The sequence below is a fragment of the Phoxinus phoxinus genome, assembly GCF_949152265.1.
Source record: "Phoxinus phoxinus genome assembly, chromosome: 20".
Classification (NCBI taxonomy): domain Eukaryota; kingdom Metazoa; phylum Chordata; class Actinopteri; order Cypriniformes; family Leuciscidae; genus Phoxinus; species Phoxinus phoxinus.
In genome coordinates, this window is record NC_136895.1 from 32,388,725 (window position 1) to 32,407,240 (window position 18,516).

The following is an 18,516-nucleotide window of genomic DNA, read 5'->3' on the forward strand; positions in this document are numbered from 1 at the left end:
GAGTATTAGATAAATGTTTTCTCTCTGTTATTAAACGCATGTGATGGCGAAAACTGACGCAAGACTCGCGCAGAGGCTTTTAGGCATCTTTCGGCCGCCGTACGCCATAAGAGGGGCGTGGCTTCTTCTCTGACCTTCTGGAAGGACGCGTGCGTCGGCCAATCAGCGCGGAGCGGCTGCGCGTGAGGAGTAGAGCGCATGCGCAGAGCGCGGCGTGACACTCGCGTGCAGTGGAAGTGTGTCCGTGCCCGGTGGTTCGGTGGTTCGGTGTCTGTCAGCGGAACATGTCGTGGCTGTTCGGGCTCAATAAAGGTCAGAGTGCCGGCCCGCCGGAGGGCCCGGTTCCGCCCGCTCCCCCTCCTCCTCCCGGGGGCTCCGGTTCCGGCTCGGCGGATAAACCCAAGGACAAATGGAGCAACTTCGACCCGACGGGGCTGGAGCGCGCGGCGCAGGCGGCCAAAGACCTGGACCGGTCCCGTGAGTAACGTTACCAGAACCGAGCCGCGCTTCATTCATTCATTATAACAACTGCAGTGTTGAGATGTCATGAGCATATGAAGGACGTTAGGTCAAAGGTCACACTAGATGAATGACCTAATGAGTGTATTACAGTGATGTTGTTAATGAGGCGTGACCCCTGACCCCTGTGACCGCAGGTCACGCCAAAGAAGCGCTGGAGCTCGCGCGCATGCAGGAGCAGACCGTGCAGATCGAGCACCAGAGCAAAGTGAAGGTACTGGAGACCGGAGATGCTGCTCACACCAATAACATGACAGCGATGCACTGAACATGCACACGCTTCACACACAGAAGACAACATGCTCTCGATAATCCTCATTCACGGACCCTGAACCGCTGTGCTGCCGCCAGGCCAGTAGATGGCGTGTCATTCTGTAAAGAAACTCTTGCGCTATAGACTGAACGCGCAACACACGACGTCACCGTCTGCACAGATTCGCGCGGTAGAGGTATCGTTCCCTGTGCCGGTCGCATAAAGCACCTTGAGTTTTTCCCTTAAGCATGACACTGAAGGGGCGATTTCCCCTGACCTACGAGAATAACTTAAGGGCGTTGTATAATCTCTTAAACGATTCTCTAAGGTAAGGGGAACATTTAAGTGTTTCACGACAGCGATCCTGGATTCACGTTATAAAAGTCTGTTGTTGCCATAGATACGCAAAACACTAACACAAGCGGGAAATAGCCCCCGCAACCCGGTGAACCCCTCTGCTGACAGACGACTTCTGAACGTGGGAAACATCTCCCACTATCGTCTGAAAACTCCCAGTTGCAAATAAACGCAGTGCAACACCGCAGGTAAAGAGTGGCTGCGATGTGTGACACGGTCAAGGTCGCCGTCTAGTTTGTTAGTGATGTCAAATATTGCGCTTCGATCAAAACGGTATTCTTGCAACAATTTTTCACCGCTAAGATGTCCAAAGGGTTCTCCCTATCCCTAACAATTCTTCTTGGCACATAATGATCTTCAGCTGGTTCCATAAGTTCAGCCATGTCGTCTTAAAGGGTTAGTTCACCCAAAAATGAAAATAATGTCATTAATGACTCACCCTCATGTCGTTCTAAGCCCGTAATACCTCCGTTCATCTTCGGAACACAGTTTAAGATATTTTAGATTTAGTCCGAGAGCTTTCTGTCCCTCCATTGAAGCTGTATATACGGTATACTGTCCATGTCCAGAAAGGTAATAAACACATCATCAAAGTAGTCCATGTGACATCAGTGGGTTAGTTAGAAGTTTTTGAAGCATCAAAAATACTTTTTGGTCCAAAAATAACACAAAATAAGACTTTATTCAGCATTGTATTCTCTCCCGGGTCTGTTGTGAATCTGCGTTCAGGACTCCGCAGTGACGCCGCTGACGTAAGACGCTGATGACGTGTTATCTGGTGCGCCCGAGCTTCGTTTACAGTCTGAGGCAGACGCACGCTATATTCAAGCTATTCTACATTGTTTGCGTGGATATCATTTTTTTAATGGTGCGTAAATGTGCATGTCGCGGATGAGACACTTTTACAGCGTGCGTTTCCCTCAGTCTATAAATGAAGCTCGGGCGCACCGGATAACACGTCATCAGCGTCTTACGCCATCAGCGTAACTGTGAACGATTGACAACAGACCCGGGAGAGAATACAATGCTGAATAAAGTCTTATTTTGTGTTATTTTTTCAGACACATTTATTATTATTAGCCTAACTCACCTATAAATCACATTGCTATGGCTCTCCTCATTCAGCACTGCGGGAAAAAAATATAATTTCCAGGTTCTAATTTTGTCTTAGAAAAATTGTAAAATCAACAACAACAAAAAATCCATATTAATTTGTGAATATTTTAAATGTTTAATGAAAGGGCAAAAAGTCTATATATATATATATTTTTTTTATTTATTTTTTTTGCGCAGCATTTGGTGTTGCCTAGGCCTACAGTTAAAATGTTGGTGTTCAACTTTGCGTTTTAAAAATACAACAACCGTTTTCGTTTTGCAATTACGGGTTAAAAAATATTTTTGTTCTCTCTGTTTTGTCATTTATAAACTTTATACATTTCAACCATAGTATTCCATCTTGGGTCTCTTTAACAAGAACTTAGATTAATGTATGAATTGAAATGAACTTAATATATTATATTTATAATAAGTGTCGGCTGCAGACTAATAACAAACACATAAATGCATTACATTACAAGTTTATGTAGGATATGTTAATTAAATTAAGACAAGGCACATTAAGACCGGTACATGTATGCATTTTGTAAAACAGAAGTACAATAAGTGATCTCTGACGGATCCGTGACGTCATGTTTCCCGCCGGCGGCCGAAACACATTCTGACGGCGGACCGGGCGACCCGATGAAGGAGCGGGACAGTGTGCACATGTCGCCGTCACCATACAACTCCATGTCGCCGCGATTATAATAATCCGGTCTTTAGTGAACGCTACACACTACCGCGTTTTTTAAAGCAGATGCAGAAGGGAAGTCCCGTCTCTTAACGTTACCCTGCACAGAACGCGCACGGGAGATAGCACCGTCCTTTTTCTTGTTCGGATTCTTCAGAAACCTGTGGACTCGATGTCCTGACAGGCCATAATTCACAATCATTTACCACGACGATGATTAATCGAAATACAATAACCACCGAAAACACTGAATCACGACCGCTCCAACTGAACACCAGCCTCCTCTGCACTGAGCGAACGCAGACTCAGAGCCCGGTGGCGGTGGCGGCGACTCCCTCATGTGACGTAATATGACGCGATGGTGAAAAAAGCGGTTTTTCAACACGGTCAAGGAAACGGTCCCGTTTTCTACTAAATTTGTGCCCTTATGTCTTGCTAAACGATTTTAAATCCTGCATTTACTTTTCATATGGTATTTTCATACAAGGTTATATATTAATTTTGAAGAAAAAAAACCCTGCAAGATACCCTTTAAGTGCAAAAACAGCATTTAAGGGACATTATAAGTGTTTATGACGTTTCACTTAAAAAACCGTTAAGTAACACTTGAGGGTATTTTCTGCAGCACCCTTAGGTCTAAGTGAAACATAAGGGCGAACTTAAGGGGAAGTTACTCTTGAGGTGCTTTATGCAACCGGGCACCGGCCCTCAAAGCGCCGCCGTCGTGTAAATAAACGGCCTAAACGCATAAATCAAGTCACCTTCATTTATACAGCGCTTTTAACAGTATGGATTGTTTTAAAGACCCACTCCGATGAACATCATGTTTTTCTCGGTGTTAACATGTTCTTGTGGCATTTTTCTGATGTTAGAGGACATATCTTGAGAAAAATAAGCTCAAAGTTGTATTTCTGAGTATTTCTACATTCAAATGTCTGTGAATCAGTAGCAGACGCGAGAATAGACTGGGGTTGTGACGTGGTGACTCCACTGGGCGGGGCCACGAGCTCATACTCAAACTGGAACACACACTGTGACAAATAAGTCACTTTTCACCGTCTATCAATCGTCAAAACTAAAGTTTGGAGAGCACAGACTGATCCCGTCAGTAACTACATCATTACATGATGAGAGCGTGCAGCCAGACTCCTCCTCCATCCTCCTCCAGCCTCCTCCTCCATCCTCCTCCATCCTCCTCCAGCCTCCTCCTCCATCCTCCTCCAGCCTCCTCCTCCATCCTCCTCCAGCCTCCTCCTCCATCCTCCTCCAGCCTCCTCCTCCATCCTCCTCCAGACTCCTCCTCCATCCTCCTCCAGCCTCCTCCAGCCTCCTCCTCCATCCTCCTCCATCCTCCTCCATCCTCCTCCATCCTCCTCCTCCTCCTCCTCCAGACTCCTCCTCCATCCTCCTCCAGCCTCCTCCTCCATCCTCCTCCAGCCTCCTCCAGCCTCCTCCTCCATCCTCCTCCAGCCTCCTCCAGCCTCCTCCTCCATCCTCCTCCAGCCTCCTCCTCCTCCTCCTCCATCCTCCTCCATCCTCCTCCAGCCTCCTCCAGCCTCCTCCTCCTCCTCCTCCAGCCTCCTCCTCCATCCTCCTCCAGCCTCCTCCAGCCTCCTCCTCCATCCTCCTCCAGCCTCCTCCTCCTCCTCCTCCATCCTCCTCCAGCCTCCTCCTCCATCCTCCTCCAGCCTCCTCCAGCCTCCTCCTCCATCCTCCTCCTCCATCCTCCTCCAGCCTCCTCCAGCCTCCTCCTCCATCCTCCTCCATCCTCCTCCATCCTCCTCCATCCTCCTCCTCCTCCTCCTCCAGACTCCTCCTCCATCCTCCTCCAGCCTCCTCCTCCTCCTCCTCCAGACTCCTCCTCCATCCTCCTCCAGCCTCCTCCTCCATCCTCCTCCATCCTCCTCCATCCTCCTCCAGACTCCTCCTCCATCCTCCTCCAGCCTCCTCCTCCATCCTCCTCCAGACTCCTCCTCCATCCTCCTCCAGCCTCCTCCAGCCTCCTCCTCCATCCTCCTCCAGCCTCCTCCTCCATCCTCCTCCAGCCTCCTCCTCCATCCTCCTCCATCCTCCTCCTCCATCCTCCTCCAGACTCCTCCTCCATCCTCCTCCAGACTCCTCCTCCATCCTCCTCCAGCCTCCTCCTCCATCCTCCTCCAGCCTCCTCCTCCATCCTCCTCCAGCCTCCTCCTCCATCCTCCTCCATCCTCCTCCTCCATCCTCCTCCAGCCTCCTCCTCCATCCTCCTCCAGCCTCCTCCTCCATCCTCCTCCTCCATCCTCCTCCAGACTCCTCCTCCATCCTCCTCCATCCTCCTCCAGCCTCCTCCAGCCTCCTCCTCCATCCTCCTCCAGCCTCCTCCTCCATCCTCCTCCAGCCTCCTCCTCCATCCTCCTCCAGCCTCCTCCTCCATCCTCCTCCATCCTCCTCCATCCTCCTCCTCCTCCAGCCTCCTCCTCCTCCAGCCTCCTCCATCCTCCTCCTCCTCCTCCATCCTCCAGCCTCCTCCATCCTCCAGCCTCCTCCTCCTCCAGCCTCCTCCTCCTCCAGCCTCCTCCTCCTCCTCCTCCTCCTCCTCCATCCTCCAGCCTCCTCCATCCTCCTCCATCCTCCTCCTCCTCCTCCTCCATCCTCCTCCTCCTCCAGCCTCCTCCTCCTCCAGCCTCCTCCAGCCTCCTCCATCCTCCTCCAGCCTCCTCCTCCATCCTCCTCCTCCTCCTCCTCCATCCCTGCGTGCGTAACTCCGCGCTCGTCCCAGTGGACTTGCACACGCCGGGTGGCGTCGAGTCTCGCCGGTCGCAGTCGTCTGTCCCCTCGTGTGTCAAGCCCATCACTCGTGAGAGAGTCGGTCAGTTTTTCAGATAGAGCGGTGACATTAGCATCACAATAATCCCGAAATTCCGAGCAATCCACTGATACTAAATATGTCCTGATTGATCACTGTGGGAGGGATGACATATCGAGGCGAAGTCGAGCCGTTTTTACCGCGACGTCTCGGAGTGAAATAATGATCGGTGATAACTTTGATTAACTTCGGATAATAATAATTAACGTGTATATATAATACTGTAATGCGTCTCCGTGCCAACGGCTCCGCCCACAACGCAGAGGCGAATTGCTAATGAGCTACTGCCGCTCTGTGAAGCGAAGTCCCAGAAAACGGCACAGGTTTTGAGATTTTGGCTAAAAATGGCATAATCATAATTTAAAGACCTCTGGGAATGTTTAAAAATAGCTCAAAATATGATCGGAGTGGGACTTGAGTTTTACAGTTTTATTAGTGTGAACACTAATGTAGTTATAGTTATTGTTCTTGGAGTGATGGTGTCTGATGGTCGATCTACACACTGTTTGGTGGTTGATGATGTTGTTGTTGCTGATGTTGTTGATGATGATGTTGCTGATGTTGTTGTTGTTGCTGATGTTGTTGATGATGTTGTTGATGATGATGTTGCTGATGTTGTTGTTGTGGTCAGGAGTACGAGGCGGCGCTGGAGCAGCTGAAGGGCGAGCAGATCCGTGTTCAGGGAGAAGAGCGCAGGAAGACTCTGAACGAGGAGACCAAACAACACCAGGCGGTGAGACCTCACACTGATCATGATGAAGATGATGTGGTGATGAAGATGTGGTGATGAAGATGTGGTGATGAAGATGTGGTGATGATGATGATCATGATGATGTGGTGATGTGTTCATCCACAGAGAGCTCAGTATCAGGATAAACTGGCGCGGCAGCGGTACGACGACCAGCTCCGACAGCAGGTGTGTGTGTGTGTGTGTGTGTGTGTGTCCACAGATTCACGCACACTCTTGATCCACACAATTATTACATTATTTAAATGAATACCTTTTTTTCTAACTGATTTTGTAAATGTATATTTCTGAAATGCAGAGCTCAGACAGTTTCCTCTGATAGCAACGCTGTAAAGCTGCTCTGAAATGGTGTGTTGTGGAAAGCGCTGTACAAATAAACCTGAATTGAATGTGACGAACAACTCGTCCTGCTCTTCCACAGCAAATCCTGAACGACGAGAACCTGCGCAAACAGGAAGAGTCGGTGCAGAAGCAGGAAGCCATGCGGAGAGGTGACTCGAATCATTCGTGTTATTCTGAAGAGATCCCGTTCTCATAACCGTTCTCATAACCGAAGCGTGTTCTGGTGTGTGTTCTGGTGTGTGTTCTGGTGTGTGTTCTGGTGTGTGTTCTGGTGTGTGTTCTGTTGTGTGTTCTGGTGTGTGTTCTGGTGTGTGTTCTGGTGTGTGTTCTGGTGTGTGTTCTGGTGTGTGTTCCTGCAGCCACCATCGAGCACGAGATGGATCTGCGGCACAAGAACGAGATGTTGCGTGTGGAGGCGGAGTCTAAAGCCCGCGCGCGCGTGGAGCGAGAGAACGCTGACATCATCCGCGAGCAGATACGGCTGAAGGCGGCCGAGCACAGGCAGACCGTACTCGAGTCCATACGGTACACTCTTAATAACTCAACCCCAGGCCTGGGTAACTATAATGCATCTTACCCAGCATAGTGGATCCATATTTACTATAGGACTGGCTCTTTTTTTATTATTTTACTTCATAGATGAATGACTGTCTACAGATGAACTTAAATCCTCTAAACCTTTTTAAAATACTCGATATAACCACCGGCTTGCATAATTCCTTTATTTTCATTTCATATTAATTTGTAATGCATATTGCCCACACTTAAGCTCTTCTAACAAATATTAGAAAATGAAACCGAAGTGATTCCCGTTTCCTCTGTAACGCACTGGAACTCATAACCTCAGACGCCCTGCGTTTCTCTCGTAGCAGAAATATGCTCCATAACCTCTCCATACAGCGTACAGCTCTGACAACATTTTAACATAATACATATTTATATTCTGTATCTTTTTTAATAAAATCATAACATTTTATGCAAGGCATCAGGCGTTTCCTTCGTTACGTCTGACCCAGGATCTGGGTAAATAAAAACTAACCAAAGACTGGGTTGTTACGTCTGACCCAGGTTCTGGGTAAATAAAAACTACCCAAACACTGGGTTGTTACGTCTGACCCAGGATCTGGGTAAATAAAAACTAACCAAACACTGGGTTGTTACGTCTGACCCAGGATCTGGGTAAATAAAAACTAACCAAACACTGGGTTGTTACGTCTGACCCAGGTTCTGGGTAAATAAAAACTAACCAAACACTGGGTTGTTACGTCTGACCCAGGATCTGGGTAAATAAAAACTAACCAAACACTGGGTTGTTACGTCTGACCCAGGATCTGGGTAAATAAAAACTAACCAAACACTGGGTTGTTACGTCTGACCCAGGTTCTGGGTAAATAAAAACTACCCAAACACTGGGTTGTTACGTCTGACCCAGGATCTGGGTAAATAAAAACTACCCAAACACTGGGTTGTTACGTCTGACCCAGGTTCTGGGTAACACAAAAACTACCCAAACACTGGGTTGTTACGTCTGACCCAGGATCTGGGTAAATAAAAACTAACCAAACACTGGGTTGTTACGTCTGACCCAGGTTCTGGGTAAATAAAAACTACCCAACACTGGGTTGTTACGTCTTGACCCAGGTTCTGGGTAAATAAAAACTAACCAAACACTGGGTTGTTACGTCTGACCCAGGTTCTGGGTGAATAAAAACTACCCAAACACTGGGTCGTTACGTCTGACCCATAATCTGGGTAAATAAAAACTACCCAAACACTGGGTTGTTACGTCTGACCCAGGATCTGGGTTACACAAAAACTACCCAAACACTGGGTTGTTACGTCTGACCCAGGATCTGTGTAAATAAAAACTACCCAAACACTGGGTTGTTACGTCTGACCCAGGATCTGGGTAAATAAAAACTAGCCAAACACTGGGTCGTTACGTCTGACCCAGGATCTGGGTAAATAAAAACTACCCAAACACTGGGTTGTTACGTCTGACCCAGGATCTGGGTAAATACAAACTACCCAAACACTGGGTTGTTACGTCTGACCCAGGTTCTGGGTAAATAAAAACTACCCAAACACTGGGTTGTTACGTCTGACCCAGGATCTGGGTAAATAAAAACTAGCCAAACACTGGGTCGTTACGTCTGACCCAGGATCTGGGTAAATAAAAACTACCCAAACACTGGGTTGTTACGTCTGACCCAGGATCTGGGTTACACAAAAACTAACCAAACACTGGGTTGTTACGTCTGACCCAGGATCTGGGTAACACAAAAACTACCCAAACACTGGGTTGTTACGTCTGACCCAGGATCTGGGTTACACAAAAACTACCCAAACACTGGGTTGTTACGTCTGACCCAGGATCTGGGTTACACAAAAACTAACCAAACACTGGGTTGTTACGTCTGACCCAGGATCTGGGTAACACAAAAACTACCCAAACACTGGGTTGTTACGTCTGACCCAGGATCTGGGTTACACAAAAACTACCCAAACACTGGGTTGTTACGTCTGACCCAGGATCTGGGTAAATAAAAACTACAGGAAAAGGCAGGAAAAAACAAACAGGATTTGGGTAGAGAAAATAAACCAAGATTTTTTAGAGTGTAACGACTCATTATTACATTATTTACTTTAGAATAATAACTTTATATGTGTATATGACTAATGGTCACATGACCGCTGGCTTCATTCTGGTTGTTGTGTTTGTGTGCTTCAGGACGGCGGGCGCTGTATTCGGGGAAGGTTTCCGCACGTTCGTATCCGACTGGGATAAAGTCACGGCTACGGTAAGCGCTAGCACGTCTCTGGCGTCTGATGGTGTCGCTCGTGTCTCACGCTCCTCCGCTCCTGTAGGTGGCAGGACTGACGCTGCTAGCGGTGGGTGTTTACTCCGCGCGTAACGCGACGGCTGTGGCGGGACGCTACATCGAGGCTAGGCTAGGAAAACCTTCGCTAGTTCGGGAAACCTCTCGGATCACGGTGGCGGAAGCCCTCAAACACCCCGTCAAGGTACGACTGACATGTGGGATGAGCACTTCCTGCGCAGAGAGGCAGTGCTGACTAAACACACACACACACTTAATACACACACACACTGAATACACACACACACACACACTGAATACACACACACACACTGAATACACTGAATACACACACACACACTGAATAGACATACACTGAATACACACACACACACACTGAATAGACACACACTGAATACACACACACACACTGAATACACATAGACACACACTGAATACACACACACACACACTGAATACACACACGCACACTGAATACACACACACTGAATAGACACACTGAATACACACACACACACTGAATACACACACACACACTGAATACACACACACACTGAATACACACACACACTGAATACACACACACACACACACACTGAATACACACACACACACACACACTGAATACACACACACACACACTGAATACACACACACACACACACACACACTGAATACACACACACACACACATAAACTCTGAAAACACACACACACATAAACTCTGAAAACACACACACACCCTGATCACACACTAAAAACACACACACCCTGACCACACACTCACACACACACTCACACACACACCCCCTGACCACACACTCACACACACACACTCACACACACCCCCTGACCACACACTCACACACACACACTCACACACACACCCCCTGACCACACACTCACACACACACACTCACTCACACACACACCCCCTGACCACACACTCACACACACACACACACTCACACACACACCCCCTAAACACCATGGCCTGTGTGTTTCAGATGGCGAAGCGCTTGAAGAGTAAAGCGCAGGACGCGCTGGAGGGAGTCGTGCTCAGCGTGAGTGTTTGCGCATCGTTCACTTCCTGTTAGCGAGCATGTGCGCGGTGAGAAACACATGTCACTTCCTGTCTCTGCAGCCGTCTCTGGAGGAGCGCGTGCGTGACATTGCCATCGCCACCAGGAACACGCGGCAGAACCGCGGCCTGTACCGCAACATCCTCATGTACGGCCCGCCGGGGACCGGGAAGACGCTCTTCGCTAAGGTAACACACACGTGTTCGTGCCGTCGTCAAGGCAGCGCCCCGTCTTAAGAAATTGCCCTAGTAACCACTTAGCAACATCCTAGCAACCACATAACAACCAGCCACAACACCCTAGCAACTGCATAGCAACCAGCCACAACACCATAGCAATTGCTCTAGTAATCACTTGATTGGCTGTGAGCAGAAGCTGGCGATGCATTCTGGGATGGATTACGCCATCATGACGGGGGGGGACGTGGCCCCGATGGGCCGTGACGGAGTGACAGCGATGCACAAGGTGTTCGACTGGGCCGGGACCAGCCGCCGCGGGTCAGCACACACACACCTCAACACACACACACCTCAACACACACACACCTCAACACACACACACCTCAACACACACACACCTCAACACACACACACCTCAACACACACACACACACCTCAACACACACACACCTCAACACACACACACACACCTCAACACACACACACCTCAACACACACACCTCAACACACACACACACACACCTCAACACACACACACACACACCTCAACACACACACACACACCTCAACACACACACACCTCAACACACACACACCTCAACACACACACACCTCAACACACACACACCTCAACACACACACACACACCTCAACACACACACACCTCAACACACACACACACACACCTCAACACACACACCTCAACACACACACCTCAACACACACACACACACCTCAACACACACACACACACACACCTCAACACACACACACACACACGCACACCTCAACACACACACACCTCAACACACACACACACACACACACACCTCAACACACACACACCTCAACACACACACACACACCTCAACACACACCTCAACACACACACACCTCAACACACACACACACACACACACACACACACACCTCAACACACACACACCTCAACACACACACACACACCTCAACACACACACACACACACCTCAACACACACACACACACCTCAACACACACACACACACACACACACACACACCTCAACACACACACACACACACCTCAACACACACACACACACCTCAACACACACACACACACACACACCTCAACACACACACACACACACACACCTCAACACACACACACACCTCAACACACACACACACACACACCTCAACACACACACACACACACCTCAACACACACACACACACACCTCAACACACACACACACACACACACCTCAACACACACACACACACACCTCAACACACACACACACACCTCAACACACACACACACACACCTCAACACACACACACACACACCTCAACACACACACACACACACACCTCAACACACACACACACACACACCTCAACACACACACACACACACACCTCAACACACACACACACACACCTCAACACACACACACACACCTCAACACACACACACACACACCTCAACACACACACACACACACACCTCAACACACACACACACACACACCTCAACACACACACACACACACCTCAACACACACACACACACACACCTCAACACACACACACACACACCTCAACACACACACACACACCTCAACACACACACACACACACCTCAACACACACACACACACACACCTCAACACACACACACACACCTCAACACACACACACACACCTCAACACACACACACACACACACACCTCAACACACACACACACACATCTCAACACACACACACACACCTCAACACACACACACACACACCTCAACACACACACACACACACACCTCAACACACACACACACACACACCTCAACACACACACACACACACACCTCAACACACACACACACACACCTCAACACACACACACACACACACCTCAACACACACACACACACACACACCTCAACACACACACACACACACACCTCAACACACACACACACACACCTCAACACACACACACACACACACCTCAACACACACACACACACACCTCAACACACACACACACACACCTCAACACACACACACACACACACACACACACCTCAACACACACACACACACACACCTCAACACACACACACACACACACCTCAACACACACACACACACACACACACCTCAACACACACACACACACACACACACCTCAACACACACACACACACACACACACCTCAACACACACACACACACACACCTCAACACACACACACACACACACACCTCAACACACACACACACACACACACACACACACACCTCAACACACACACACACCTCAACACACACACATTAAATATGGGAAATACTCAATAAGCAATGTGTAAACAAATATGTATCTTCTAATTTATTTTTATTATATAGTTATTATTTCACTCTGTATTATATATATAACATGATTATTTGTGGTGTACTACATTGATATTTAGTTTTTAGTTGACGTACTGTATATCAGCACATATAACATGAACATGTTTGTATAATATGATACGTTGACATTGATTTGTCAGCATATATAATATATTTTATAAATTAAATGACTAACAATTTGCAATTTAAAATGTAATAATTATATTATCATTTTATTCTATGTATTAAATGTAAATTAACAATTATAAAGTTATTATATGCCATTTATAGAAGTAATAATTGTAAATATTATAGAAATATTTTTTAATTGCAGTCACGATTATTTGTGTTGAATTGGTTGAGGAGATAAAGCGTACCCAGAAAAGCGCCATTTAAATGTAACAAACAAATAAATAATAATAATAATTGTGTGTGTTTCAGGCTCCTGCTGTTTGTGGACGAAGCCGATGCATTCCTGCGCAAGAGATCCACTGTGAGTCTCTCATCACTGTGTTTACATGCGTATTTACTAACCCGCGGATCCGCGCTGAGAGATCACACTGCAGTTCCTCCACTGGCCACTAGAGATCACACTGCAGTTCCTCCACTGGCCACTAGAGAGATCACACTGCAGTTCCTCCACTGGCCACTAGAGAGATCACACTGCAGTTCCTCCACTGGCCACTAGAGAGATCACACTGCAGTTCCTCCACTGGCCACTAGAGAGATTACACTGCAGTTCCTCCACTGGCCACTAGAGAGATTACACTGCAGTTCCTCCACTGGCCACTAGAGAGATCACACTGCAGTTCCTCCACTGGCCACTAGAGAGATCACACTGCAGTTCCTCCACTGGCCACTAGAGATCACACTGCAGTTCCTCCACTGGCCACTAGAGATCACACTGCAGTTCCTCCACTGGCCACTAGAGAGATTACACTGCAGTTCCTCCACTGGCCACTAGAGAGATCACACTGCAGTTCCTCCACTGGCCACTAGAGAGATCACACTGCAGTTCCTCCACTGGCCACTAGAGAGATCACACTGCAGTTCCTCCACTGGCCACTAGAGAGATCACACTGCAGTTCCTCCACTGGCCACTAGAGAGATTACACTGCAGTTCCTCCACTGGCCACTAGAGAGATTACACTGCAGTTCCTCCACTGGCCACTAGAGATCACACTGCAGTTCCTCCACTGGCCACTAGAGAGATTACACTGCAGTTCCTCCACTGGCCACTAGAGATCACACTGCAGTTCCTCCACTGGCCACTAGAGAGATCACACTGCAGTTCCTCCACTGGCCACTAGAGATTACACTGCAGTTCCTCCACTGGCCACTAGAGATCACACTGCAGTTCCTCCACTGGCCACTAGAGAGATCACACTGCAGTTCCTCCACTGGCCACTAGAGATTACACTGCAGTTCCTCCACTGGCCACTAGAGAGCGGCGGCAGAAGAGACTCATAGAGCCGCATGTTAATCTCCTCAACTCTACGGCAGAACACACATGTTCACAGTCTGGAGCTAGAAGTGCTTTTCTATAACTCTATAACTTTTCTATAACTCATCCGTTTAAATTATATTAAGCCTTACAGTTCTGCATAATTAAGGGCGTGGCCACTTGAGTGACAGGTGGATTGCCACTGATGTCACTAGTAGCGGTTTGTCTGTTAGCGTTAGCGTCACCTCAGCTAGTCCGCCTCGCTGAACTTGCCATCTCTGCCGTGTTTCTGCTTTCTTCTAGATTATTTCATACAATTTAGTACACACATTATTCCTCCGCCCACTCGAACTTCTGGGGTAATATGGTCCATTTGAGAGGCAGCCAAAATCAGGGTTTAAAGTGGACTGATTACAGCTCTCTACGCTCAGAGCAATATTACTGCATGATACGTTTAACTAGCAGAATACTCTGGAAGTTTACTCTGGAAGTTTAGTATGGGTACTCTGGAAGTTTAGTATGAATACTCTGGAAGTTTACTCTGGAAGTTTAGTATGGATACTCTGGAAGTTTAGTATGGATACTCTGGAAGTTTACTCTGGAAGTTTAGTATGGATACTCTGGAAGTTTAGTATGGATACTCTGGAAGTTTAGTATGGATACTCTGGAAGTTTACTCTGGAAGTTTAGTATGGATACTCTGGAAGTTTAGTATGGATACTCTGGAAGTTTAGTATGGATACTCTGGAAGTTTACTCTGGAAGTTTAGTATGGGTACTTCAGAGTTTATCCGTTTCACTCGGGAATCACAGATTTATATTGGGACGACACAACAGTCGGTATCGGTCAGCTTCAGCACATGCATGATTCCAGTGGAGGTCACCAGATCACCGGGGTCCCTGGATCATCATACCCAGCAGAGGACGTCGGGGACGGCGCGGAGAGCGTAACCCAAACGAGGATGCAGGGCTGGTGTGCTAGCGCGGCTAATAAGGAGCCCTCACAGACCACCGCTCCCCAGTCTCTTCGTCTCTAGCGTACGGTCTGTAAACTACAAAATGGATGAGTTGAGACTTTAATCATCATTACTGCACTGAAACCCCTGGAGCAGAAGCAGACGTGTGTACGGATGCTCTTCGTAGATTACAGATCATTGCCCCCCTGCCCCTTCTTCCCCTGCCCCCCCTTGAGGAGATTCCCCTGCCCCCCCCCCCTTGAGGAGATCCCCCCCCCCCGAGGAGATTCCCCTGCCCCCCCCCCCCTTGAGGAGATCCCCCCCCCCCCGAGGAGATTTCCCCCCCCCCCCCTTGAGGAGATCCCCCCCCCCGAGGAGATTCCCCTGCCCCCCCCCCCTTGAGGAGATCCCCCCCCCCCTGAGGAGATTCCCCTGCCCCCCCCCCCTTTGAGGAGATCCCCCCCCGAGGAGATTCCCCTGCCCCCCCCCCTTGAGGAGATCCCCCCCCCCCTGAGGAGATTCCCCTGCCCCCCCCCCCCCCCTTGAGGAGATCCCCCCCCCCCCTGAGGAGATTCCCCTGCCCCCCCCCTGAGGAGATGTACAGGCTTCGCTCGTTAAGGACAGTGCTCCTCCCTCTCGTGATCTGCCATCAGGAAGACTCTGCAGAGCTCTAACGACTCGCACTTCCAGATTCAGAACCAGTTTTTACCCAACAGCCATTATTGAGCTGAAGTGACCCTTCGCAGGGAGCTTGATTGACAGTTGATCTGACCAATCATACTTTGCCATCCACCATGTTGTCCGACAGCAGTCAGGAGAGTTAGTAGAGTAACGCTGGAGGATTTGAACTTGAGAAGCGGAGTGTACTGACATCTCTCCGCGGTTAAAACAACATTCCTTCTGATGTTCACTCATGTTTATTTGATGCTATAGATGAACTAGCAGGAAGAGATGATCGGTTCACGAGCGGCTTTAACTGAGCGATCTGACACGCACATTAAAGAGCCACAAAACGTTATTTATTGATCAATAAAGGAGAATCTGAGGAACTGAAAGACCCAGTACCGCGAGCGGCTCGTGGAGGAGTTACAGCGGCTCGTGATTCTGGCATTTCTTTGAGGTTCAGAATCCAGTATTCCAGTATAAACCAGTATTCCCTTTTGTTTTATATGAATTTAATAAAGCACTCTCTCTGTCCAAACACACCGCGTCATCTACGTCAGGTGACTGTAAATGCAAGAAAAACTATTTCCATTGCAGTTTTGCGAAATATTTATTATTATTTATATTTTTATTTTTCTAATTGCCTGAAAAACCTCCTCATGCGAGCGTAAACATTTTTGCGACGGTAGCATATAGCATTAGCTCCTTGGCCTGAGCTAACTTGATCACGTCGAGCTAGGTGGGCGTGGTTTCAACACCAGGCCCCTCAGCTCCACCCACACCCCGCCTCTTATCCAGCAGTGACGCGCTGGCAACGGCCGGCTCCGCCCATACAGTTCATGGTCTATGGTGTCGCCGCATCAGCTGACGTGTGTGTGTGTGTGTGTTTCAGGAGAAGATCAGCGAGGATCTGCGAGCGACTCTAAACGCATTCCTGTACCGCACCGGAGAACAGAGCAACAAGTAAATGCACACTCCCTCTCTCTGACTCACCCGTCTGTCTGACACTCACCCGTCTGTCTGACACTCACCCGTCTGTCTGACACTCACCCGTCTGTCTGACTCACCCGTCTGTCTGACTCACCCGTCTGTCTGACACTCACCCGTCTGTCTGACACTCACCCGTCTGTCTGACACTCACCCGTCTGTCTGACACTCACCCGTCTGTCTGACACTCACCCGTCTGTCCGACACTCACCCGTCTGTCTGACACTCACCCGTCTGTCTGACACTCACCCGTCTGTCTGACTCACCCGTCTGTCTGACTCACCCGCCTGTCTGACACTCACCCGTCTGTCTGACTCACCCGTCTGTCCGACACTCACCCGTCTGTCCGACACTCACCCGTCTGTCCGACACTCACCCGTCTGTCCGACACTCAACCGTCTGTCCGACACTCACCCGTCTGTCCGACACTCACCCGTCTCTCTGTCTGACACTCACCCGTCTCTCTGTCTGACACACTCACCCGTCTGTCTCTCTGACGCACTCACCCGTCTGTCTCTCTGACGCACTCACCCGTCTCTCTCTCTGACGCACTCACCCGTCTCTCTCTCTGACGTACTCACCCGTCTGTCTCTCTGACGCACTCACCCGTCTGTCTCTCTGACGCACTCACTCGTCTCTCTCTCTGACGCACTCACCCGTCTGTCTCTCTGACGCACTCACCCGTCTCTCTCTCTGACGAACTCACTCGTCTGTCCGACACTCACCCGTCTGTCCGACACTCACCCGTCTGTCCGACACTCACCCGTCTGTCCGACACTCACTTGTCTGTCCGACACTCACCCGTCTGTCCGACACTCACCCGTCTGTCCGACACTCACCCGTCTGTCTGACACTCACCCGTCTCTCTCTCTGACGCACTCACCCGTCTCTCTCTCTGACGCACTCACCCGTCTGTCTCTCTGACGTACTCACCCGTCTGTCTCTCTGACGCACTCACCCGTCTGTCTCTCTGACGCACTCACTCGTCTCTCTCTCTGAAGCACTCACTCGTCTGTCTGACACTCACTCGTCTGTCTGACACTCACCCGTCTGTCCGACACTCACCCGTCTGTCCGACACTCACCCGTCTGTCCGACACTCACCCGTCTGTCCGACACTCACCCGTCTGTCCGA

The 18,516-nt window shown here is 49.2% G+C and overlaps 1 protein-coding gene across 1 annotated transcript in view; it reads left to right on the forward strand.

Annotated features, from left to right (window-relative positions):
• The first annotated feature begins 42 nt into the window (after positions 1–42).
• atad3 (ATPase family AAA domain containing 3) overlaps positions 43–18,516 on the forward strand; it is a 23,004-nt gene continuing 4,530 nt past the window's right edge. Inside the window, exons 1-13 of the mRNA XM_079592233.1 lie at positions 43–477; positions 657–733; positions 6,395–6,496; positions 6,620–6,679; positions 6,933–7,002; positions 7,213–7,378; positions 9,585–9,654; positions 9,722–9,877; positions 10,701–10,757; positions 10,838–10,963; positions 11,148–11,272; positions 13,776–13,827; positions 17,288–17,358. Coding sequence (XP_079448359.1) covers positions 285–477; positions 657–733; positions 6,395–6,496; positions 6,620–6,679; positions 6,933–7,002; positions 7,213–7,378; positions 9,585–9,654; positions 9,722–9,877; positions 10,701–10,757; positions 10,838–10,963; positions 11,148–11,272; positions 13,776–13,827; positions 17,288–17,358 — 1,325 coding nt within the window. The 5' untranslated portion in view covers positions 43–284. The remainder of the gene's footprint in view (positions 478–656; positions 734–6,394; positions 6,497–6,619; positions 6,680–6,932; positions 7,003–7,212; positions 7,379–9,584; positions 9,655–9,721; positions 9,878–10,700; positions 10,758–10,837; positions 10,964–11,147; positions 11,273–13,775; positions 13,828–17,287; positions 17,359–18,516) is intronic.